This window comes from Salvia splendens, chromosome 9 (genome assembly GCF_004379255.2).
Source record: "Salvia splendens isolate huo1 chromosome 9, SspV2, whole genome shotgun sequence".
Lineage (NCBI taxonomy): Eukaryota > Viridiplantae > Streptophyta > Magnoliopsida > Lamiales > Lamiaceae > Salvia > Salvia splendens.
Window position 1 is genome coordinate 30,011,590 of NC_056040.1, and position 23,041 is coordinate 30,034,630.

The window sequence follows — 23,041 nt, forward strand, 5'->3', positions numbered from 1 at the left end:
ATGTTTAATTGATTTATAAAAAAGGTTAATTATAACAAAAATAGATGAAATCATTATTATTTATTATATACTAATATTTAGAAGAATAATATTATGAAAAATATAATTATGTATTTATGTCAGACCATATTTGTAGTTTACTTTATACTTAAACATATACATTATGATATGTTTGAATATTTATTCTTATTTTATCATAAAAATTTAAATTTATATAAATATAATTCACCACTTCTGTATGAGACTATAGACTAGATATACATCTGTCTATTGTTATTAGTAGCGCTCCGCTGACGCTGATACCGCAATGAAATTCTATATAGAATAAAGAAATATATCAAACAATTAACTTTTAAAAAAATAAAGATTAGTATAATTTTTAAATTAAATTTATTTATATTTTATGATTTTTAACACATTTAACTTTATTAATATCCACAAATATTTTCAATTAATCATTTCATTATCAGGATAATAAAAAGTTTGAAAGTGAATTATAATATTAAAATAAAAATTACATTAATTAGCGGGGTGTGAATAAAAAAAAATCAATTTACATGGATATAGGAGTAATACTAATCTTACACATCATTCTAGATATGGACTCCACAATCTAGTAACACTTATTATTTCTCTACTTTTTCCCTCTCTTTCTCTTACTTTCCTATCTCTCTTTTACTTTACCAATTATACATGGTAAATATCAAAACACTTATGAAGATACAAAGGTATTGTCTCATGAATCCATGACATTTAACCAGTAAAGAATCTCCTACCAGATTGCCATGGCAGAAAGCCACCTGCACCACCAATTATATCAACATTCTCGATTTAATTATAAAACTACATAAAAAACAATCAATGTCCATGAATGATAAATTCATACCACAAGCAGGGCATCAAAAATAATACTTCTTGTCCCTCAACCCAAGACCAGAGCCTTGATGTGAATGAAATTTTAGTCCTTCATTGCATTATCTTAACATACTTTTTAAGGTGAAAAATGGACCTATTTTGATATATTGTAGGACAAAAGATCAAGTTTTAAGAGAGAGAGAGGAGAAAGGAAAAAGGTCCAAATCTGATCAGTAATCAATCCTTCAAGATTAATTTAAAATGCTTCTACAAGTCCACCATTGCATTCACCTTCGAAAGAGCTTCGCGTGGATACCTCGCACGCCTCAATCGGAGCCCATCTATGCCTTGGTTGCTTACTCGTTGCTTACTATACAGGTTCAAAGGCTTGCCCTCTTCTTCCTTGTTTTTTTGTGTTTACTTGGATACACTTTTTTGGGTATCTTCTTTGGGTGTTGTTCTGTGCCGTGCCCATCTATGCCTTGGTTGTTTTTTTGTTTTGTTTCGTTCTGTTTGAGTACACTGTTGTCTTGAGGCAGCTTGTCTTGAGCAGCTTGTTTGGGACAGGTTTTCTGTCGTTGTTGCTCTTTAGTTCATCATTCTTCAATGTTTTAAGCATTTTTGTTTTATGAAAAAAAAGCATATGCACTTTGTGTTGGACACAGATTTTAATGCATAATTGATAAAATAAGAGAATTGTAGAAAGAAAAATTAATTAAAGTATTGTTTGTTGAAAATGAGTCTCCCTAATAAGATAAAAAAAGAGATCCAAAAAATGTTCTTGTCGGACAGACTAAAAATGAAATAATGCATATTCTTGTGGGACGGATGAAGTATATAAGTATATAACTTTTGCACTTATATATTTTAATTAAAATTAATTTATTGATATTTTAGTATGTTTAATTGATTTATAAAAAAGGTTAATTATAACAAAAATAGATGAAATCATTATTATTTATTATATACTAATATTTAGAAGAATAATATTATGAAAAATATAATTATGTATTTATGTCCGACCATATTTGTAGTTTACTTTATACTTAAACATATACATTATGATATGTTTGAATATTTATTCTTATTTTATCATAAAAATTTAAATTTATATAAATATAATTCACCACTTCTGTATGACACTATAGACTAGATATACATCTGTCTATTGTTATTAGTAGCGCTCCGCTGACGCTGATACCGCAATGAAATTCTATATAGAATAAAGAAATATATCAAACAATTAACTTTTAAAAAAATAAAGATTAGTATAATTTTTAAATTAAATTTATTTATATTTTATGATTTTTAACACATTTAACTTTATTAATATACACAAATATTTTCAATTAATCATTTCATTATCAGGATAATAAAAAGTTTGAAAGTGAATTATAATATTAAAATAAAAATTACATTAATTAGCGGGGTGTGAATAAAAAAAAAATCAATTTACATGGATATAGGAGTAATACTAATCTTACACATCATTCTAGATATGGACTCCACAATCTAGTAACACTTATTATTTCACTACTTTTTCCCTCCCTTTCTCTTACTTTCCTATCTCTCTTTTACTTTACCAATTATACATGGTAAATATCAAAACACTTATGAAGATACAAAGGTATTGTCTCATGAATCCATGACATTTAACCAGTAAAGAATCTCCTACCAGATTGCCATGGCAGAAAGCCACCTGCACCACCAATTATATCAACATTCTCGATTTAATTATAAAACTACATAAAAAACAATCAATGTCCATGAATGATAAATTCATACCACAAGCAGGGCATCAAAAATAATACTTCTTGTCCCTCAACCCAAGACCAGAGCCTTGATGTGAATGAAATTTTAGTCCTTCATTGCATTATCTTAACATACTTTTTAAGGTGAAAAATGGACCTATTTTGATATATTGTAGGACAAAAGATCAAGTTTTAAGAGAGAGAGGAGAAAGGAAAAAGGTCCAAATCTGATCAGTAATCAATCCTTCAAGATTAATTTAAAATGCTTCTACAAGTCCACCATTGCATTCACCTTCGAAAGAGCTTCGCGTGGATACCTCGCACGCCTCAATCGGAGCCCATCTATGCCTTGGTTGCTTACTCGTTGCTTACTATACAGGTTCAAAGGCTTGCCCTCTTCTTCCTTGTTTTTTTGTGTTTACTTGGATACACTTTTTTGGGTATCTTCTTTGGGTGTTGTTCTGTGCCGTGCCCATCTATGCCTTGGTTGTTTTTTTGTTTTGTTTCGTTCTGTTTGAGTACACTGTTGTCTTGAGGCAGCTTGTCTTGAGCAGCTTGTTTGGGACAGGTTTTCTGTCGTTGTTGCTCTTTAGTTCATCATTCTTCAATGTTTTAAGCATTTTTGTTTTATGAAAAAAAAGCATATGCACTTTGTGTTGGACACAGATTTTAATGCATAATTGATAAAATAAGAGAATTGTAGAAAGAAAAATTAATTAAAGTATTGTTTGTTGAAAATGAGTCTCCCTAATAAGATAAAAAAAGAGATCCAAAAAATGTTCTTGTCGGACAGACTAAAAATGAAATAATGCATATTCTTGTGGGACGGATGAAGTATATAAGTATATAACTTTTGCACTTATATATTTTAATTAAAATTAATTTATTGATATTTTAGTATGTTTAATTGATTTATAAAAAAGGTTAATTATAACAAAAATAGATGAAATCATTATTATTTATTATATACTAATATTTAGAAGAATAATATTATGAAAAATATAATTATGTATTTATGTCAGACCATATTTGTAGTTTACTTTATACTTAAACATATACATTATGATATGTTTGAATATTTATTCTTATTTTATCATAAAAATTTAAATTTATATAAATATAATTCACCACTTCTGTATGAGACTATAGACTAGATATACATCTGTCTATTGTTATTAGTAGCGCTCCGCTGACGCTGATACCGCAATGAAATTCTATATAGAATAAAGAAATATATCAAACAATTAACTTTTAAAAAAATAAAGATTAGTATAATTTTTAAATTAAATTTATTTATATTTTATGATTTTTAACACATTTAACTTTATTAATATCCACAAATATTTTCAATTAATCATTTCATTATCAGGATAATAAAAAGTTTGAAAGTGAATTATAATATTAAAATAAAAATTACATTAATTAGCGGGGTGTGAATAAAAAAAAATCAATTTACATGGATATAGGAGTAATACTAATCTTACACATCATTCTAGATATGGACTCCACAATCTAGTAACACTTATTATTTCTCTACTTTTTCCCTCCCTTTCTCTTACTTTCCTATCTCTCTTTTACTTTACCAATTATACATGGTAAATATCAAAACACTTATGAAGATACAAAGGTATTGTCTCATGAATCCATGACATTTAACCAGTAAAGAATCTCCTACCAGATTGCCATGGCAGAAAGCCACCTGCACCACCAATTATATCAACATTCTCGATTTAATTATAAAACTACATAAAAAACAATCAATGTCCATGAATGATAAATTCATACCACAAGCAGGGCATCAAAAATAATACTTCTTGTCCCTCAACCCAAGACCAGAGCCTTGATGTGAATGAAATTTTAGTCCTTCATTGCATTATCTTAACATACTTTTTAAGGTGAAAAATGGACCTATTTTGATATATTGTAGGACAAAAGATCAAGTTTTAAGAGAGAGAGGAGAAAGGAAAAAGGTCCAAATCTGATCAGTAATCAATCCTTCAAGATTAATTTAAAATGCTTCTACAAGTCCACCATTGCATTCACCTTCGAAAGAGCTTCGCGTGGATACCTCGCACGCCTCAATCGGAGCCCATCTATGCCTTGGTTGCTTACTCGTTGCTTACTATACAGGTTCAAAGGCTTGCCCTCTTCTTCCTTGTTTTTTTGTGTTTACTTGGATACACTTTTTTGGGTATCTTCTTTGGGTGTTGTTCTGTGCCGTGCCCATCTATGCCTTGGTTGTTTTTTTGTTTTGTTTCGTTCTGTTTGAGTACACTGTTGTCTTGAGGCAGCTTGTCTTGAGCAGCTTGTTTGGGACAGGTTTTCTGTCGTTGTTGCTCTTTAGTTCATCATTCTTCAATGTTTTAAGCATTTTTGTTTTATGAAAAAAAAGCATATGCACTTTGTGTTGGACACAGATTTTAATGCATAATTGATAAAATAAGAGAATTGTAGAAAGAAAAATTAATTAAAGTATTGTTTGTTGAAAATGAGTCTCCCTAATAAGATAAAAAAAGAGATCCAAAAAATGTTCTTGTCGGACAGACTAAAAATGAAATAATGCATATTCTTGTGGGACGGATGAAGAATATAAGTATATAACTTTTGCACTTATATATTTTAATTAAAATTAATTTATTGATATTTTAGTATGTTTAATTGATTTATAAAAAAGGTTAATTATAACAAAAATAGATGAAATCATTATTATTTATTATATACTAATATTTAGAAGAATAATATTATGAAAAATATAATTATGTATTTATGTCCGACCATATTTGTAGTTTACTTTATACTTAAACATATACATTATGATATGTTTGAATATTTATTCTTATTTTATCATAAAAATTTAAATTTATATAAATATAATTCACCACTTCTGTATGACACTATAGACTAGATATACATCTGTCTATTGTTATTAGTAGCGCTCCGCTGACGCTGATACCGCAATGAAATTCTATATAGAATAAAGAAATATATCAAACAATTAACTTTTAAAAAAATAAAGATTAGTATAATTTTTAAATTAAATTTATTTATATTTTATGATTTTTAACACATTTAACTTTATTAATATACACAAATATTTTCAATTAATCATTTCATTATCAGGATAATAAAAAGTTTGAAAGTGAATTATAATATTAAAATAAAAATTACATTAATTAGCGGGGTGTGAATAAAAAAAAAATCAATTTACATGGATATAGGAGTAATACTAATCTTACACATCATTCTAGATATGGACTCCACAATCTAGTAACACTTATTATTTCACTACTTTTTCCCTCCCTTTCTCTTACTTTCCTATCTCTCTTTTACTTTACCAATTATACATGGTAAATATCAAAACACTTATGAAGATACAAAGGTATTGTCTCATGAATCCATGACATTTAACCAGTAAAGAATCTCCTACCAGATTGCCATGGCAGAAAGCCACCTGCACCACCAATTATATCAACATTCTCGATTTAATTATAAAACTACATAAAAAACAATCAATGTCCATGAATGATAAATTCATACCACAAGCAGGGCATCAAAAATAATACTTCTTGTCCCTCAACCCAAGACCAGAGCCTTGATGTGAATGAAATTTTAGTCCTTCATTGCATTATCTTAACATACTTTTTAAGGTGAAAAATGGACCTATTTTGATATATTGTAGGACAAAAGATCAAGTTTTAAGAGAGAGAGGAGAAAGGAAAAAGGTCCAAATCTGATCAGTAATCAATCCTTCAAGATTAATTTAAAATGCTTCTACAAGTCCACCATTGCATTCACCTTCGAAAGAGCTTCGCGTGGATACCTCGCACGCCTCAATCGGAGCCCATCTATGCCTTGGTTGCTTACTCGTTGCTTACTATACAGGTTCAAAGGCTTGCCCTCTTCTTCCTTGTTTTTTTGTGTTTACTTGGATACACTTTTTTGGGTATCTTCTTTGGGTGTTGTTCTGTGCCGTGCCCATCTATGCCTTGGTTGTTTTTTTGTTTTGTTTCGTTCTGTTTGAGTACACTGTTGTCTTGAGGCAGCTTGTCTTGAGCAGCTTGTTTGGGACAGGTTTTCTGTCGTTGTTGCTCTTTAGTTCATCATTCTTCAATGTTTTAAGCATTTTTGTTTTATGAAAAAAAAAGCATATGCACTTTGTGTTGGACACAGATTTTAATGCATAATTGATAAAATAAGAGAATTGTAGAAAGAAAAATTAATTAAAGTATTGTTTGTTGAAAATGAGTCTCCCTAATAAGATAAAAAAAGAGATCCAAAAAATGTTCTTGTCGGACAGACTAAAAATGAAATAATGCATATTCTTGTGGGACGGATGAAGTATATAAGTATATAACTTTTGCACTTATATATTTTAATTAAAATTAATTTATTGATATTTTAGTATGTTTAATTGATTTATAAAAAAGGTTAATTATAACAAAAATAGATGAAATCATTATTATTTATTATATACTAATATTTAGAAGAATAATATTATGAAAAATATAATTATGTATTTATGTCCGACCATATTTGTAGTTTACTTTATACTTAAACATATACATTATGATATGTTTGAATATTTATTCTTATTTTATCATAAAAATTTAAATTTATATAAATATAATTCACCACTTCTGTATGACACTATAGACTAGATATACATCTGTCTATTGTTATTAGTAGCGCTCCGCTGACGCTGATACCGCAATGAAATTCTATATAGAATAAAGAAATATATCAAACAATTAACTTTTAAAAAAATAAAGATTAGTATAATTTTTAAATTAAATTTATTTATATTTTATGATTTTTAACACATTTAACTTTATTAATATACACAAATATTTTCAATTAATCATTTCATTATCAGGATAATAAAAAGTTTGAAAGTGAATTATAATATTAAAATAAAAATTACATTAATTAGCGGGGTGTGAATAAAAAAAAAATCAATTTACATGGATATAGGAGTAATACTAATCTTACACATCATTCTAGATATGGACTCCACAATCTAGTAACACTTATTATTTCACTACTTTTTCCCTCCCTTTCTCTTACTTTCCTATCTCTCTTTTACTTTACCAATTATACATGGTAAATATCAAAACACTTATGAAGATACAAAGGTATTGTCTCATGAATCCATGACATTTAACCAGTAAAGAATCTCCTACCAGATTGCCATGGCAGAAAGCCACCTGCACCACCAATTATATCAACATTCTCGATTTAATTATAAAACTACATAAAAAACAATCAATGTCCATGAATGATAAATTCATACCACAAGCAGGGCATCAAAAATAATACTTCTTGTCCCTCAACCCAAGACCAGAGCCTTGATGTGAATGAAATTTTAGTCCTTCATTGCATTATCTTAACATACTTTTTAAGGTGAAAAATGGACCTATTTTGATATATTGTAGGACAAAAGATCAAGTTTTAAGAGAGAGAGGAGAAAGGAAAAAGGTCAAAATCTGATCAGTAATCAATCCTTCAAGATTAATTTAAAATGCTTCTACAAGTCCACCATTGCATTCACCTTCGAAAGAGCTTCGCGTGGATACCTCGCACGCCTCAATCGGAGCCCAGTAGAAGAAGATAAGTTGCATATCGACTGACCGGGCAAATGTTACAGGGCCTGTTTTCGAGCCCTAACTATTTAAATAGCTAGGGCACGAATTCCAAAGCGACTTTTGGCAGCTGGAACGATTCTTGAGAGAGAATTGGAGCTTGGAAGCCACACTTGAAGAAGGAGAGCAAGATTCAAGCTTCATCCACCCAAGCCTTGTCCTCCATGGTATCTTTAGCTTGTTTCCTTGTTATTGTGACCACCATGGTTGGCTAGAGCTTGGGATTACTCCTAATTTATAGTAAGGTTGTTGAACATGAACTTTAATTGAATTTTTATGATTTTCTTTGCTTTTTAGTTCTTATCTTTGGTGATTATTCTTATCCTTGTTGAGTTGAGCATGTAAACTTAATTTGGGAATTGCCTTAATTCTAATGTCTCTTTAATTTAGAATAAGGAGCAAACAAAGATAAGGAACCTTCGAGTTAGAACCGATTAGGTGATAAACCGATGGTGGATCCTTTGGGTTGAATTGTGTTAGAAGCTAATCCTGAGCTTACTATGCGATTGTAGGAGTTAGGGGTTGGTGAGTACAGCCTAGGAGACGTGATCAGGCCTATCCTAGGTGTAATATTCATCGATCAGTGAACAGCTGCTAGCGAGCGTAAAATCAACACGATCCCTAAAAGCATTGGAAAAATAATTAGGAAACAAAAGTCATGTGAAAAAACAACCCTAACCAAATTAGGAGTAGTTCTCCCCTTTATTGTGTTAATCTTTCTTGATCTATTTGCTTGGGTCATTTGTCCAAACCTATAAAACTACAAATTTATCGCTTTTTAGTTAAATTTAATAGTTTTAGCAATTAATCTCCTCCCAGTGGATTCGATACCCTTTGTACTACATTGCACGTCTGTATGCTTGCAGAAGTAGTGTTTTTAGGGAATTAAAACTTGTTTTGTGAACTTAAATTACACCCTAAAAATCACAACAAGCCTCTACACACCTTGCAATTTCTCTATTCCACAATTCTCTTGCCGAACTCAACCCTAGAGCAACGCCCGCTGCATGCCGCGCCCACATAATTATTTTATTTTATTTTGTTCAAATACTCATCCCTCCGTTACATTTAATAGAGTTATGCTATTAAATTTTTCTGTGTTGGAAAGTTCCAACACAATGGAGTATTTTCTATTTTTTGCAAAAGTAATCATCGCTCTTGCTTAATTTACCATCAACTTAACAAGCTATTCTTAACCTCCGTGTCGAAAATAAATGTCTCAATTAACAAGGAACGAGGGGAAGGGAGTACGTAACAGAATAGAGAGTTACCTAGAGCTCCAACCACAATTTGCCAAGTTAGCTCGGGGTCGGAAGTGATGGCATTGTTCACGGTCACAGCCCTTGATCAGATTTGGATAACGTTGCCCGGTTTGTTTGTGCAACGATGGTCGATCTTGGGATTCACGATCACGATGGTCGAACTTGGGAAAATATTTTGAGCACACTCCACTTCATTCTACGAAACTTATTTTTTTTTAGGGTAAAACTTTTATCTTATTCTAACTTTTTGGAAATTTTCGAATTATTGATTTGTTTCTAATTTTGAAACCAAAGTATATATTTGTTTTAGTTCTGCAACCAATTAATATTATAACGTTGGCATAACTTGATAAATTACTTACACCAGGTTTTAATCTATGCAAAAATCAATCTTAATACAAAAATGCAGAATCAATCATACGAAGATCATATTTAGGTTATTGCTAGTATATTTTTAGGTCATTACAAGTAAGGATGAGCTAAAATAATCTTAACATGACCCCAAACCCGAAATCTATAAAATGACCTAAAATTGCTATACAATGACCCTCTGTATTTTTTACTCCCTCCGTCCCCGAATAAGAGTCGCTAATTTCCTTTTCGGGATGTCCCCCAATAAGAGTCACTCTTCCCACTTACCATTTTTGGACATCAAAATTACCCTCTATGTTTAGCAAATTTTACACAAAATGCCATTAATTACACTAAAAAAAAAAGAAAATGCAAACATTAGGGTTTGCAGTCCAACTCTCTCACTCTCGATTCAACTCTCTCACTCTCGACTCTCACTCTCACTCTCGACAACATCTCTCTCATTACTCCTCTCCCTCTCCGCCTCACTCAGTCTCCCTCCGCCTCCCTCCGAAACAATGGACACCGTCATCCCTGAAACACCGCCGGACTGGGTTGATTACGACGCAATTGGTCGTAGGTCCGTGGTTGAAGGGCCCGATTTGGTGTTTGACGTATCTGAAACTGAAGATCCGTCGGACGCCATGGACAGATCTGAAACCGAAGCGGCGGCAAAGGGTTTTGACAGATCTGAAACTGAAGATCCGTCGGAAGCCTTCGACGGATCTGAAACCGAAGCGGCGACAAAGGGTTTTGATGGATCTGAAACTCAGCCTCCGTCCGAGGGCTTCTACGTTCCTGACAGTCTATCTCCGTCCCCATTAACCGACGGATCTGAAACCGAAGATCCGGCTAAGGGTTTCGCCGGATCTGAAACTCAGCCTCCGTTTGGCCCCTTTGATTGGTCGGAGTTCAAGCCGCATTCAGGCTATGTTAATTTGGGGGAAAGCGAAGCACCTTCCATTGGTTTGGATGACATCGGGGAAGGCATAGATGGAGCAATGCAGCCGGCGGTGGAGCCAATCAGAGAGTACACCGACAATGAAAAAGCTATGCTATTAATCATGTTTCCTTGCATGAAGGATATCTTTTGATTTGTGAGTTTCTTTCTAATTCAGAGCCACCCCCTTTTTTAGGGTTTGGAGGCTTTTGACATTAGGAAAATGTAGCCTATTTCTGATGTACTCCATGCTTATGTGCATTGCTCCATGTTTATGCGATATTGGTCCATGTTTATGTGATATTTTGAGCCTGTGGGAGTTGCTCCTGACTGTTTATGCGATATTGGTCAATGTGTATGTGATATTGAGGCTGTGGGAATTGTTCCTGACTGTGGTATCTGTTCTGTAAATGGGAATAACCCTATTTTACCATCGAATATGATGTCTCCATCAGGCCCACAAAGTGGCCTACTCACAGCAGCCATGAACATCACTTTAGTGATGAATCTCTTGGACTTACAGGACCTGTATGACACATCTTCATCCGGCAACAGGTAGTATCTATCTGATGTCTTTGTCATTTAGAACCATTTCTCGTCAATATGAACAATGTTGTGCATTGAATGGTAAAGAAGTTTACCTTCAACGATTGTAGGCTGAATATGAGAAAGACACCATTTCATCCTTGCAATTTTGTTGGTTTCAGTAAGTGTAGGCTTGATAGCACTTGTATGAGGTTTCAATTGATTACTCTTAAGAAATCTACCAATTGTTGTCTTGCTTACTTCCATCTTAGAAGCAACCTTCCTTATGGTTGATCTCTCAAGCATGGACAGGTTTCTAAACTTGTCTTCATCTAACATGAGTTTGTCTTTGTGTTGATAACCTGTTACTTTGCCTTGCATCATGACAGGTTCCCCTCTGTCTATCTGCTGCTTACTGATGTGCCATATTCTCTCTGCTGTCCTTTTGTGGATGTTGAATTTATTGGCAGCCTCTGCACAAGAACTTCTTGGCAGCACTCCATCGGTACTTCGCTGTAGAAGAAACTGCGCAATGAGGTTTTTTTGTTGGCTAGTCAATGCTAATGTAGGCCGATGCCATCCACCTTGCCCCTGCCACTGCCCTTGCTGCTCCTGATCAGTGACCAACACTCTGACCACCTCATTCTCCATCAGGCCCGGTGATGAAAATTTTCTGAGGGTCTAATACAAAACCAATAGCTTTTCCTTTTTTTTTTGGTTGGTGGAACTAAATGGAGAGTAGAAATGAATGTATTTATAGGAGTTGGTGAACACTTTGAATTTGCTTGTATTTTTTCCCTCCTTGTAAGAATTCCCTCCATTAAATGAAAGTGGCCTTCCCTCTCAAGTTTTGGGAGGAGTTTGAATTGATATGCAACTTGCCTACTTAATCACAGCTTGTACGAATTCTTTGCATTGCATAGCTTTAATTTTGCATTTTTGGGGCAGTGAACATTGAATTTGGTTAATGAGTATACAATTAAATTTAATTGCATTGTTTTTGGCAGTAAACATTAAATGTAGATTGAACATTAAATTTAAATTAAACATTGAATTGATTAAATTACATTTATTACACCAAAAGTCAAAGAGGTCCCACATTCCACTACCTACCTCCATTTACTACACCAACCATTCAAACACTTCCTTAAAACCCATGCCGAGTCAAACAACGACTCCTAATCGGGGACGGAGGGAGTATTAATTATGAACCATTAGATTGTCAAATCTCATGGTCAGGATTTTGTATTGACAACGTACCACCAACTTCGTGCTTCCATGTGGCATGCTATCCAGCAATATTAGGGGCGTATACAGCAATATCATAGTAAGCGTTTTAGATGGATTTCTACAGATTGCATGATAGTACTACATGGATTACTGTGCGGAGTGCTGAGTATTGTTGTATTAGCTATACAGCAAAATAACGGTATAAAAAAAGCAATCTGTCTATATATATACTGCAACTGAAATATTCTATGCCTATACAACAATACTCAACAATCTACACAACAATCCATCTATTACTATCATGCAATCTGTAAACGCATACTAAATGAATATTGTTGGATATGTCTTTAATATTGCTGGATAACGTGCCACATGGCAGCACGAGATTGGTAGTACATTGTCACTTTAAAAAGGTTATCATCTTAACATAATCCTATATATATATATATATATATATATATATATATATATATATATATATATATATATATATATATAGGGGTGTGATAAAATACAAACTATACAAACTTTTATCATACTCACTTAATACAATTAATCAACGGTTAATATAAGAGATTTTTCTAATGTCAACATTTTGACATCGAAAAATCAGAATTTGGACACCCCCGTCGACAGAATTTGTACACTCCGTACATCCCCCGGTGACATAATTTGTACATTCCGTTGACATCGACCCCCGGTGACAGAATTTGTACAGTCCGTTGACATAATTTGTACACTCCGGTGACAGAATTTGTACACTCCGGTGACATAGTTTGTATTTTGAGAGTTTGTATTTGATCACACCTCTATATATATATTATTTTTGTACATGATTTTACAAGATTTTTATTATTTTTATTGCAATTTATCTTATTTTAAATGAAAGTATACAAGGTAAGGTAGATTTAGTATAGCTAAAGGTCAAAATCGGGATATCGGACACATGAAATAAGATTGCAACTGTCTATTTTATACTAAGCTTCATATATTATTTAGAGACAAGAGCAAGAGACTTTTGGTTTGATTAATTAAACTAAATAGAAAGAAATAAACAAATAATAAAAATAAATATAAAAATAAATAATATAGAGCATGCTCAAGGAATGCAAAGTTTTAGGAACCACAATCAAAAGCTAATCAACTTCCTTGAATTACGGTCTCTATAGTTACTAAGCTATCACAAATGTAAAACCATATCTTCTCTCAAAGCATATAATTTGTAGATTGCTACCTAGAACTGAACCGAAGTCTCCTTTAAGGCAACAACTCCTAATAGCTTCTAAGATAATTTGCTTCATTAAAAGACTCAAATATCTGATTTAATTGGCAAAGACGTCAATTTAATACAGAACAACAGTATGAAATTGGTGGGTGGGAGCAGAGTATACCTTGAATGAATAGGCAATAGTTCCCCTCTTGAATTTGGTTCTCGGTTTCTGACAGAGGTTACAATGAGTTGATTTCAAAACTTGTATAATAGAGATGAGACAGATTTAGCGCGTACAATTTGATTGATTGGATTGAAACAGGAGCTTGAGTTCGGTTCTGATCTTTGAACTTGAGAGATTGCAGCTTGTGTAGAATTAGAAGTTTATAAGTACAAAATCGTTGAAAGGATTAATCGATAGGATTCGGGCGACAGATTATGGATTACCTTAGTTGAGAGTAGGAATGGTACCGTCTTCTTCCTCAATTGGGAGTGTGTTGAGAGTTTTAAATAGTGGAGTGTGTGTTGTATGCGGCGGCTGGGAGAGTGATTAGGGTAGTAGAGGAATGAAGCAGAATAAATTGGGTTTGATATACCGTGTTTGGTAAGTGCATACTTTAGGGAAAAAGATTAGGTTTGATTGGAGAATAAATTGGGTAAAATAAATTGAGATTCATATACCGTGTTTAGTAATTGCATAATTTGGGAAAGATTTACGTTGTAGGAGTGAGAATAAAAGAAATGGTCGTGAATTGATTGGCATGGGAAATAAATGGGATTAAAGTTTGAGTTATGTATATGACCGACAATTGCAGAACTAATTTGGAATTTGATTTGCATAATAAAGAGATTACAACAAATCGCGTGAAGAGGGAAAGAGATTTGATTCTGGTGCAGTTCCTTTTGAAAAGAGTCTTTGGTCTCCCGCAAAAGGATTTAGGTAGTGTATGATTTAATTAAATAAATTTTGGCTCAAGATGCCTTTATATTTTATTTAAATTGTGTAGTACAACACGTAATTTGTATTTCACAGACTTCTATTATTTATTTAATTTATCATACCCAACACAAAATTGAGTCCAATAAATAATTCTCAAGGAAATTGATTATTAAATTCAACTTATGATTTCACCATTTCAATTTCAAACTCGTAAAACAAGTTATCTAGTGCCTTGGTAAGTATTCGAATCATTCGAATAAATTCACCAAGCACCAATTATTCAATACGACGTTATGGAATAAATGAAATTAATTTAGTCAACGTAAAGTGAAAACACCAAATAAAAATTAGGTCACAAAAATATCAAATAACCATTTCACTTGTCATTTCATTCATGACATTAAAAGCATTAAATAAAAAAAAATTAGGGTTCAAAAAGTGGAACATTACAGTAATGAAGAAAATAGTGGTCCTCGATGGATTGTTACATAATGCAACATTAATCTCTTGTTTGATTTTTAATTGGAATCTTGATGAACATCAACAATGACTACTACTCTCTCTGTCCCTTAAATTTTATCGAATACATGTTTAAGAAATGTAATGGAAAGTGATCCTATATTTATTTTATTAGTTTTATAATGAAATGTGAGTTGAAATGAGTTAATGAAATATGAGCTTCACTACCAAAATTGTTAGATGATGAGTTGGGAACTAGTACAAGAATCCTTAATGTCATAACACTTACGAGGATACAAAGGTATTGTCTCAGGAAATTATAACATTTAACCAGTAAAGAATCTCTTCCAGGATTGCCATGGCAGAAATCCACCTGCACCAGCAATTGTATTAACATTCTCTATTTAATAATATTTGGAAACTACATCTAAAAGCAATCAATATCCATGAATAATAAATTCATACCGCACGCAGGGCATCGAATAATACTTGTACCTCAATCAAGGCCAGAGCCTCTACACACCTTGCAATTTCTTTGTTCCACAATTCTCTTGCTGAACTCAACCCCGACCACAACAAATGGAGCAACTCCCGCTGCATGTCGCACTCACATAATTATTTTATTTTATTTTGTTAAAATACTACTCCCTCGATTCCATGGTAATGATATACTCAGATTTTGCACTATTTTAAGGTCATTATTTGGTCAGTTTTGGGTGTCAAAATTGCATTATTTGCATATTTTATACATTTTGGTATTTTGACGTGTTTTGTGAGAAATGTGCAAAATAGAGCTGAAAAAGGGCATAAAAACGTCAAATCTGGAAGTTGGAACTGAAGTGCAACCCAGCGGCCCGCTGGACCCGGTCGTGCATGATAGCCTCTGTTCAAATAAGATTGCAACTGTCTATTTTCTACACTAGTGTTCTGGAGCTGTCCAGCAGCCCGCAGGGCCCGGTCGTGCATGATAGCCTCTGTTCAAATTCGTTTTTCCGGCGATTCTGAAGTCTGATCCGGATGTGTTACATATCATTCTCTTTGTCTTTGAAAGAGCTTTGTGTTGGTACCTTGATCATCTCAATCGGAGTTCTGTGGAGAAGTTATGGTCGTTTTACCAAAGTCGCGCAAAGCTGTCAAGTGTAGAATTTAGGCGGAAATTCAAGGAAGGAGATAAGATATTACCTTGTGAAGCCAAATCTTTTCGTTAACCTATGAGGCACGAAATTTACCTTCTCCAAACCTTTTTCAAGCCTATAAATACCCCATAACCTAATTGATATTATTCACCACTCTTAGAGCCTTAATTCCATCCTCTACCTTACACATAAATTCCTCCATCTTCTACAAGGAGCATAGAATTCAAGGGAAATCAAGGAAGATTAATTCTTCCAGGTTTTATCTAGTTTTTGTTAGATTGAACATGTCGTATTTTGCTTATATTTATTTAGATTATTTGTCTATGGATAGCTAAATTTATAGAATCCTAGGTGATGAAAGTAATTGATTCTGTGTAGTTCTTTTTGTTTTGTTTAATGTTCAGAACTCGTTTTACTCTAATTATTCCTTGGTTTATATTTAACTGCTTGGTTGTTACTTTGACTATTGTTAATCTGTTATCGGTGATGACTTTGAGTGGTTTATATTTTATGTGTCAATGCAATATTTGTGACATGAGTGTTGATACACGATAGGAATAACTCCTTGTAGAGCTTGAGTCGGATGAACATAGAACTAAATAATTAGAATTACCAATGTGTTGATGAAATCACTACCCTAGGATTCCCTTGTCTCATCTGCTTTCTCAAACCAAGTTAACTGCAAACTGCGAAACTGTTTTACTATTTTCATTTAATTGCTTTCTTTACTTGCTTTTATTTACTGTTTTTCTTAGTTTAATCAAATCTCAACTGTGTGTCCAAATTGTATATGAAACTGAGTATGTGGTAGACAGTGTAAATTTATTCGCTATGTTCGATATCTGGTACTGACCTTTAGCTATACTAGATTTACCCTGTATACTTGCAGGTATTTTTAGTGCTAATAAAAAGTGCATCAAGTTTTTGGCGTCGTTGCCGGGGAATACTTTTACGCATAGATCGATATCATGGAAAGGAGGATAATACTAGTTTGGATTTTAGTGCTTTATTTTATTTTATTTTAGTCATTTTAATTTTAATTTTTCTTTTTTGTTTTAATTTTAATTTTTTTGTTTCCTTTTTATAGTTTATTTTGTTTGATTAGGAATGGAGGAATTGGCAGCAATGAGAATGAGGATCGAGAAGATCGGGTTATCAAGGAGAGAGAAAGTGAACCTTCTAATATGGAGGACATGCACTATAGCCATCAAGGATTCAATGAATATTATGGCCCTAGTCAGAAAGGACATAATTATAATAATTGTTCTGATTATTTTTATCCTCCGAATTTCCAAACAATAATAGTGATTTTTGCAAATCAAATGTAGGTGCAGAAGAGGAAATTAGCAAAAGGGAGCTGCTAATAATCGAATTCATGTTGGATAGGATGAAGGACGAGCGAAGGATCAATCAGATAGAAATCCAAATTGAGAAGCTTGAAGCCATAATACTCTCCTTACAAACAAAGCTTCTCAACATGGTTACACGTTTAGGAATCTTACTTCAGCCATGCCAAATTCAACATAGCCAGAATGGGGTTTCCATTGATTATCATCCTAAACAGGGGGACAATAGTTGTTTTCATTTTGGTAATCATCCTCATTTTTCATATTACAATTCTAACAATGCTTTGCAACCATGTTTAGGATTTCCAGTTGAACGCTAGAAGATCGATGAGCCCAAAAAGCAGATCATTGATGATCTATTGGCATATTCTATGGAGAACACCAAACAGATTAACAGGTTGCAGGCTACAGTTGCTATCATGAGCTCCACCGTTTTGTCCATGAACACCTAAATTGAGAAAATTTCCAACATGGCAAGCATGCAGTTTCAGCAAAAGGGATAACCCATAGCCCAAAGTGTTGAACCAAATAAAGAAGAGAGCCTGAAAGCTACCCAAATCTTGACTTCTCTACAACCACAGATTCCATTATCTTCACAGAAAAAGCCGAAGCTGAATAAGTGGTTTAAAAAATCATTTGATGTGTTTTGCAGGGCACACAGTAATTCCTAGTTAGCAGCAGCTCTACAACATGTTCCCAATTATGCTAACATGCTGAAGGATAAGGTTGATAAGAAAAGAAACTTGAATGATCTTGAAGAAATCCAATTGTCAGCTAATATTGGGGACATCATTTTAAACCATCGGGTTGTCAAACAAAAGTATAAAGAGCAGTTCATCATATGGTGTACACTTGGGGAAGCACCAACAGACAGGTAAGGCTTTGTGTGATTTACGTGAGAACGTTAATTTAATGTCTTTGTCTGTTTTTGTACAGTTTAACATAGGGAATCTAAAACCATCAACAATCAAGTTGAAAATGGGGGATGAAACAATTGTACATGCAGTTGGTATAGTTGAAGATGTCTTGGTAAGAGTTGATAATTTTATTTTTTCCTATAGATTTTTTGGTGGTTAACATGCAGGCTGACAAGAGTGTTCCACTTATCCTTGGGAAACCCTTTTTAGACATGTGTAAAGAAGTAATTGATAGAGTGCAAGAAGAGATTCCAATAAGTGAGAAAGAGGAAAAATACATTTGCCGCATTCAAAAGGTTATGATCGGACATGAAAAGATGCAAGAAGAAAGGATCTGGAAAGAGGATCAGAGACTACATCAGTCAAGGATTACAAATCCAATAAACTCTGACCCTTCACTAGTAGTTTTAAATGTTAACCACGATGTGCTTGAATTGAATGTTTCTAATAACTGTACTTCAATGCAGGAACCACCGAAGAAAAAGAGAAGGGCTAAGAAAAAGAGCAAAGCAAAGTTGCTAACAACTCTGGTGGGACAACATTTAGACATGGCTGAATGGTGGATGAAAAAGATTGAAGGAATAATGGGAGTGGTGATTGGAAAAATTCAAGAACACACATGCACTTCCACAAGACCACCTTGAGTAAGAAAGAGATGTCAAGCTAAATACATAAAACAAGCGCTTGCTGGGAAGCAACCCAACACTTTATCGTGTTTTATTTTGTTTTCTAACTTTTTTTAAACTTATGCATTTGCACGAGTATGAGTCATCAGTCTTATCGTGTCTCACAAAATGCGAATTGCGATTGCTGTCCCCAAGCTTGTAGGTGTCAACTATATCTGTAGATGAAAAACCAAGCACGCGGCATCTGTCATTACCCTCAACAACTTCTTCTTGTATTTTCTTGAACATACTATCGGTGTACAGCGTCAAAGCATGTTTCTCGAATGGCAAGGTAGTGGCCAATATAGGCAGGACAGTTGCATCGTGGTAGTCCAACTTTGTTCTAGCGTTCCGCTGGAATTCAACGGCATTGTTGAAATTCAAGTAGAATTCGGCAATGTTGGCTCGGGGCTTCAAAAAAAATTTGTAGAAGCTGTTCTCCGATTCAAATATGGACATAGTCCTAATCTTCGAACCCAGTGGAAAATCTCTGAAGTACGCTGATATCCAGAATTGCCTATAGTCGTACAATGTGTTGAACCAGTCAACTTCTTGCAGCCCATGACGTTCCACCACTCCATTCCACTCCTCTTCAAATTCGTTGGGTTCAAGCAGGTCCGACCAAACACAGGCATTGAATTCTTTCTTGAAATCTTCGTCCCTCAGCAACCTGTTTGGAACCTTGGTGGCCAACTTATGCATTATATGCCACATACACCATCGGTGTCGAGTGCCAACAAGAACCTCTTCAATAGCTGATCTCATTCCCAGGTCTTTATCTGTTACGGTCATTTTGGGTACAACACCCATGCATTCAACGAAATGTTTGAACAACCAAGCAAATGCCCCTGTTTTCTCATTGCACACCAATTCAACGGTGAAGGTTACAGGTCTTCCACAATTGTCCTTTCCCGTGAAAGGTGTGAAGATCATACAATACCTATGTATAACAAGAAAAGTAATGTATCATTAGCTACGAATAATGTATAGGACATGCGTTGTAATGCAGAGACAGTGCGTTGTAATGTAACTATAAGTAGTGGGTTAATAACAGAATAATGTATACCTGTTTGTGTTATACGTAGAGTCAAACCCATCAATATCACCAAACATATGATAATTCCTTTTCATCAAACCATCGCACCAAAAGAGAGCAACCAACTGGTTACTAGCGTTGACTTCATAGTGATATGTGAACGCATCGGACATTTCCTTCTTCTTAGCCATATCATCCCACACCATTTGCACGTCGAACCCATGTGCGTATGCTTTGATATCTCGAGAAGCGTTCCTTATATCCCCTACAGTGCAATCGACAAGTTCAAACCCACCGAGAATTTCCTTCAACACCTTAAAGGTAAGTGTGGGGCGTATATTAGCCTTGGAACAGTCAAGAATGAATTTATGGTGTACATCATCCAACTTTCGATTAAGTGCCATAAAATTCTGATGCTCAACCTCAACCATATAATGGTTATGAACCTCGTTGAACTCCTGAATAATATAACCTGGAAGTCCTCCTTCGGAGAAGAACTTGAGCGATATACTCGCTTTACAACCACAACGCTTGGATAACTGTCTGCATTTCATAGAAAACCAAAACGTGCATTCAATTGGTCATCCTCGTTCGACTTCTTGCTGCATTCCCTATTGCATACAACATAATACCAAGTAGTAACACCGCCCGTCTTCCTTATTCCTTGTTTGCGGGTATCAAAACCAACAGCGTGGGCATAAACATCGTAAAATGTGAAAACAAAATCTAGGGATTGGAACTTCTGACCGATGACGGGCTTCAATTCTAGAGAACATTCAAGTACAACCAACACTGTATAAAATCACAAAAAAAACGGCTCAGCAAACGTATACATTACAGTTCTTACATCGTCCATTACTGAGTCAATAACATCCATTACACAGAAATCTTTGTACATTATATTTATCAGTTAAAACTACTCCCTAGCCGAGCTGATATCTAAACCCTAGAGGAATGTCTGAAACTCGTGGACTTTGGCGACGGTTTTGTTACTTACTACATACTACACCCTAGCCCCAAGGATTGCTAAACCCTTGGGAAATACATGAAACGTGTGCCGAACAATCAAACACGACCAATCTTAAACTAAACCCTGAAATTGTATAACACATATAAACAAAAAGGCTCAGAAAACCTTATTGCAATGAACAATTACTCCACCAACGGTTTTTAAGTGAACAAATCAGTTTAATAATCAACAAAGGAACAAATTAAATTACCTTCTTCCATTGTTGCAGAAAACGAAAACAATGAACGACTGCTCCAACACAAACGATTTTGTAGGAGGAAAAAAATCGAATAAATTTTTGAGAGAATGACATCAACAACGTTTGTCTTCAACGACGACTGCTTCAACGGAGAAGAAAGTATGAAAGTTTGGAGAGAGAAGAAAGAATCGTGTAATTCCAGAAAAAAACTGCTGCAATCTTTTGATGGAGAAAATCAAGCAACTTACCATAACCACCTCAATTGTGTATACCAAAAAGACCCTTTTCGATTTATTTAATCAAGTAAATTAAATACATGTGACATTATTTTCAGCCATCAGCTCTTGAAATTGAATGGATGAGATTTAGTTGGATGATTGAACAAAACATAGAAAAATGATATGAATACATCCATATATATATATATATAGGGGTGCGTTAAAATGATAACCATATTTTTGGTGATAACCTAATAACCTATCATTTTATGGGTCAAAAATATCATTTTTTACTAAAAATGATATTTATACACTATATAATGATATTTTTTCAGTATGCATAGAATGATACTTTTAATCCATAAAACGATATTCTATTTTATAAAATGATATATTTCATCCATAGAATGATAGGTTATTAGGTTATCACCATAAATATGGGTTATCATATGATCACATCCTTATATATATATATATATATATATATATATATATATATATATAGGGACGATTCATATCCTTTTTCCATATTTTCTCAAATCTCCTTCTTCATCTCAGCCGTTTATTTCCAAGATCCTAGGGCCTAAATTATTGGCTTTTACAATTAAATTAAATACACTAAAAAACCGAAAAGGATAAAAGAGGGAATCACTAAATTGTTTGTTATGGTAACTTCCATGTTTTTCTCCTTTGAAGATCTTGACGGTTATCTTATAAAATCACACCCACCAAACGTGTTTCTCTCACTACTCCATCGCTAAACTCTTTCGCTCTCCCCATTCCACGCTGCAATGCTTAAATTATTTAGTGTACCATAGAGGAAGCCGATACACATAATGCACCAAATTGTACTACGTAATGCATGTTATGGGTTCTTTAATGCACGATGTGTGAACTGTAATGTATAAGTGTTCTGAGCCATTTTGTTTGTTTATGTTATACAATTTCACGAATAGTTTAAGATTGGCACTGTTTGCTTGTTTGGGGCACGTTTCACTCATTCCCCAAGGGTTTAGCAATCCTTTGGGCTAGGGTGTAGTATGGTTCAAGCAACGCAACCGTAACTAAAGTACACGAGTATCAGTCCTTCTTCTATGGTTTAGTTATCAGCGTCGCTAGGGTAGTAGTTTAAGCCGATACACATAATGCACCAAATTGTAGTAGGTAATGCATGTTATGGATTATATAATGCACGATGTGTGAACAGTAATGTATAAGTGTTCTGAGCCGTTTTGTTTGTTTATGTTATACAATTTCATGAACAGTTTAAGATTGACACTTTTTGCTTGTTTGGGGCACGTTTCAATCATTCCCCAAGGGTTTAGAAATCTTTGGGGCTAGGGTGTAGAATGG

At 33.8% G+C, this 23,041-nt stretch overlaps 2 protein-coding genes and 1 long non-coding RNA gene across 5 annotated transcripts; 1 reads left to right on the forward strand and 2 right to left on the reverse strand.

Moving 5' to 3' along the window:
* Nucleotides 1-1,078: 1,078 nt before the first annotated feature.
* Nucleotides 1,079-6,422, forward strand: LOC121746865. 2 transcript variants are annotated; one of them, XM_042140815.1, is made up of 3 exons: nucleotides 1,079-1,233; nucleotides 2,783-2,985; nucleotides 4,534-4,898. In XM_042140815.1, exons 1-3 carry the CDS (start codon nucleotides 1,117-1,119, stop codon nucleotides 4,586-4,588), a joined length of 375 nt encoding a protein of 124 aa, XP_041996749.1. In that variant the 5' UTR covers nucleotides 1,079-1,116; the 3' UTR covers nucleotides 4,589-4,898. The 2 variants fall into 2 exon arrangements, with proteins under 2 accessions (XP_041996749.1, XP_041996748.1); XM_042140814.1 differs by lacking the exon at nucleotides 1,079-1,233 and adding an exon at nucleotides 6,286-6,422 and having other exon boundaries at nucleotides 2,232-2,985; nucleotides 4,534-4,736.
* Nucleotides 6,423-7,472: 1,050 nt separating this feature from the next.
* LOC121746866 lies at nucleotides 7,473-14,664 on the reverse strand. 2 transcript variants are annotated; one of them, XR_006039081.1, is made up of 4 exons: nucleotides 14,211-14,664; nucleotides 14,061-14,128; nucleotides 13,945-13,992; nucleotides 7,473-7,810 (listed from the first exon to the last, which is right to left on the reverse strand). It is a non-coding gene; the product is annotated as an uncharacterized LOC121746866 (long non-coding RNA). The 2 variants fall into 2 exon arrangements; XR_006039080.1 differs by lacking the exon at nucleotides 7,473-7,810 and having other exon boundaries at nucleotides 13,613-13,992; nucleotides 14,211-14,658.
* A 4,604-nt stretch (nucleotides 14,665-19,268) lies between these two features.
* On the reverse strand, nucleotides 19,269-21,492 carry LOC121749401 (protein FAR1-RELATED SEQUENCE 5-like). Its single transcript, XM_042143973.1, has 4 exons — nucleotides 21,483-21,492; nucleotides 20,885-21,054; nucleotides 20,293-20,801; nucleotides 19,269-20,166 (listed from the first exon to the last, which is right to left on the reverse strand). The coding sequence occupies exons 1-4, from the start codon at nucleotides 21,490-21,492 to the stop codon at nucleotides 19,269-19,271; spliced, it is 1,587 nt and encodes a 528-aa protein (XP_041999907.1).
* Between the last annotated feature and the right edge of the window lie 1,549 nt (nucleotides 21,493-23,041).

Coding starts and splice junctions, on each gene's coding strand:
- LOC121746865 (XM_042140815.1), top strand. CDS start 1,117: ATGCTTCTACAAGTCCACCATTGCATTCACCTTCGAAAGAGCTTCGCG. Junction 1,234..2,782: donor ACTCGTTGCTTACTATACAG/GTTCAAAGGCTT, acceptor GATATATTGTAG/GACAAAAGATCAAGTTTTAA. Junction 2,986..4,533: donor ACTCGTTGCTTACTATACAG/GTTCAAAGGCTT, acceptor GATATATTGTAG/GACAAAAGATCAAGTTTTAA.
- LOC121749401 (XM_042143973.1), bottom strand. Junction 20,802..20,884: donor TTACTACTTGGTATTATGTT/GTATGCAATAGG, acceptor AAATGCAGACAG/TTATCCAAGCGTTGTGGTTG. Junction 20,167..20,292: donor TCTACGTATAACACAAACAG/GTATACATTATT, acceptor TGTTATACATAG/GTATTGTATGATCTTCACAC.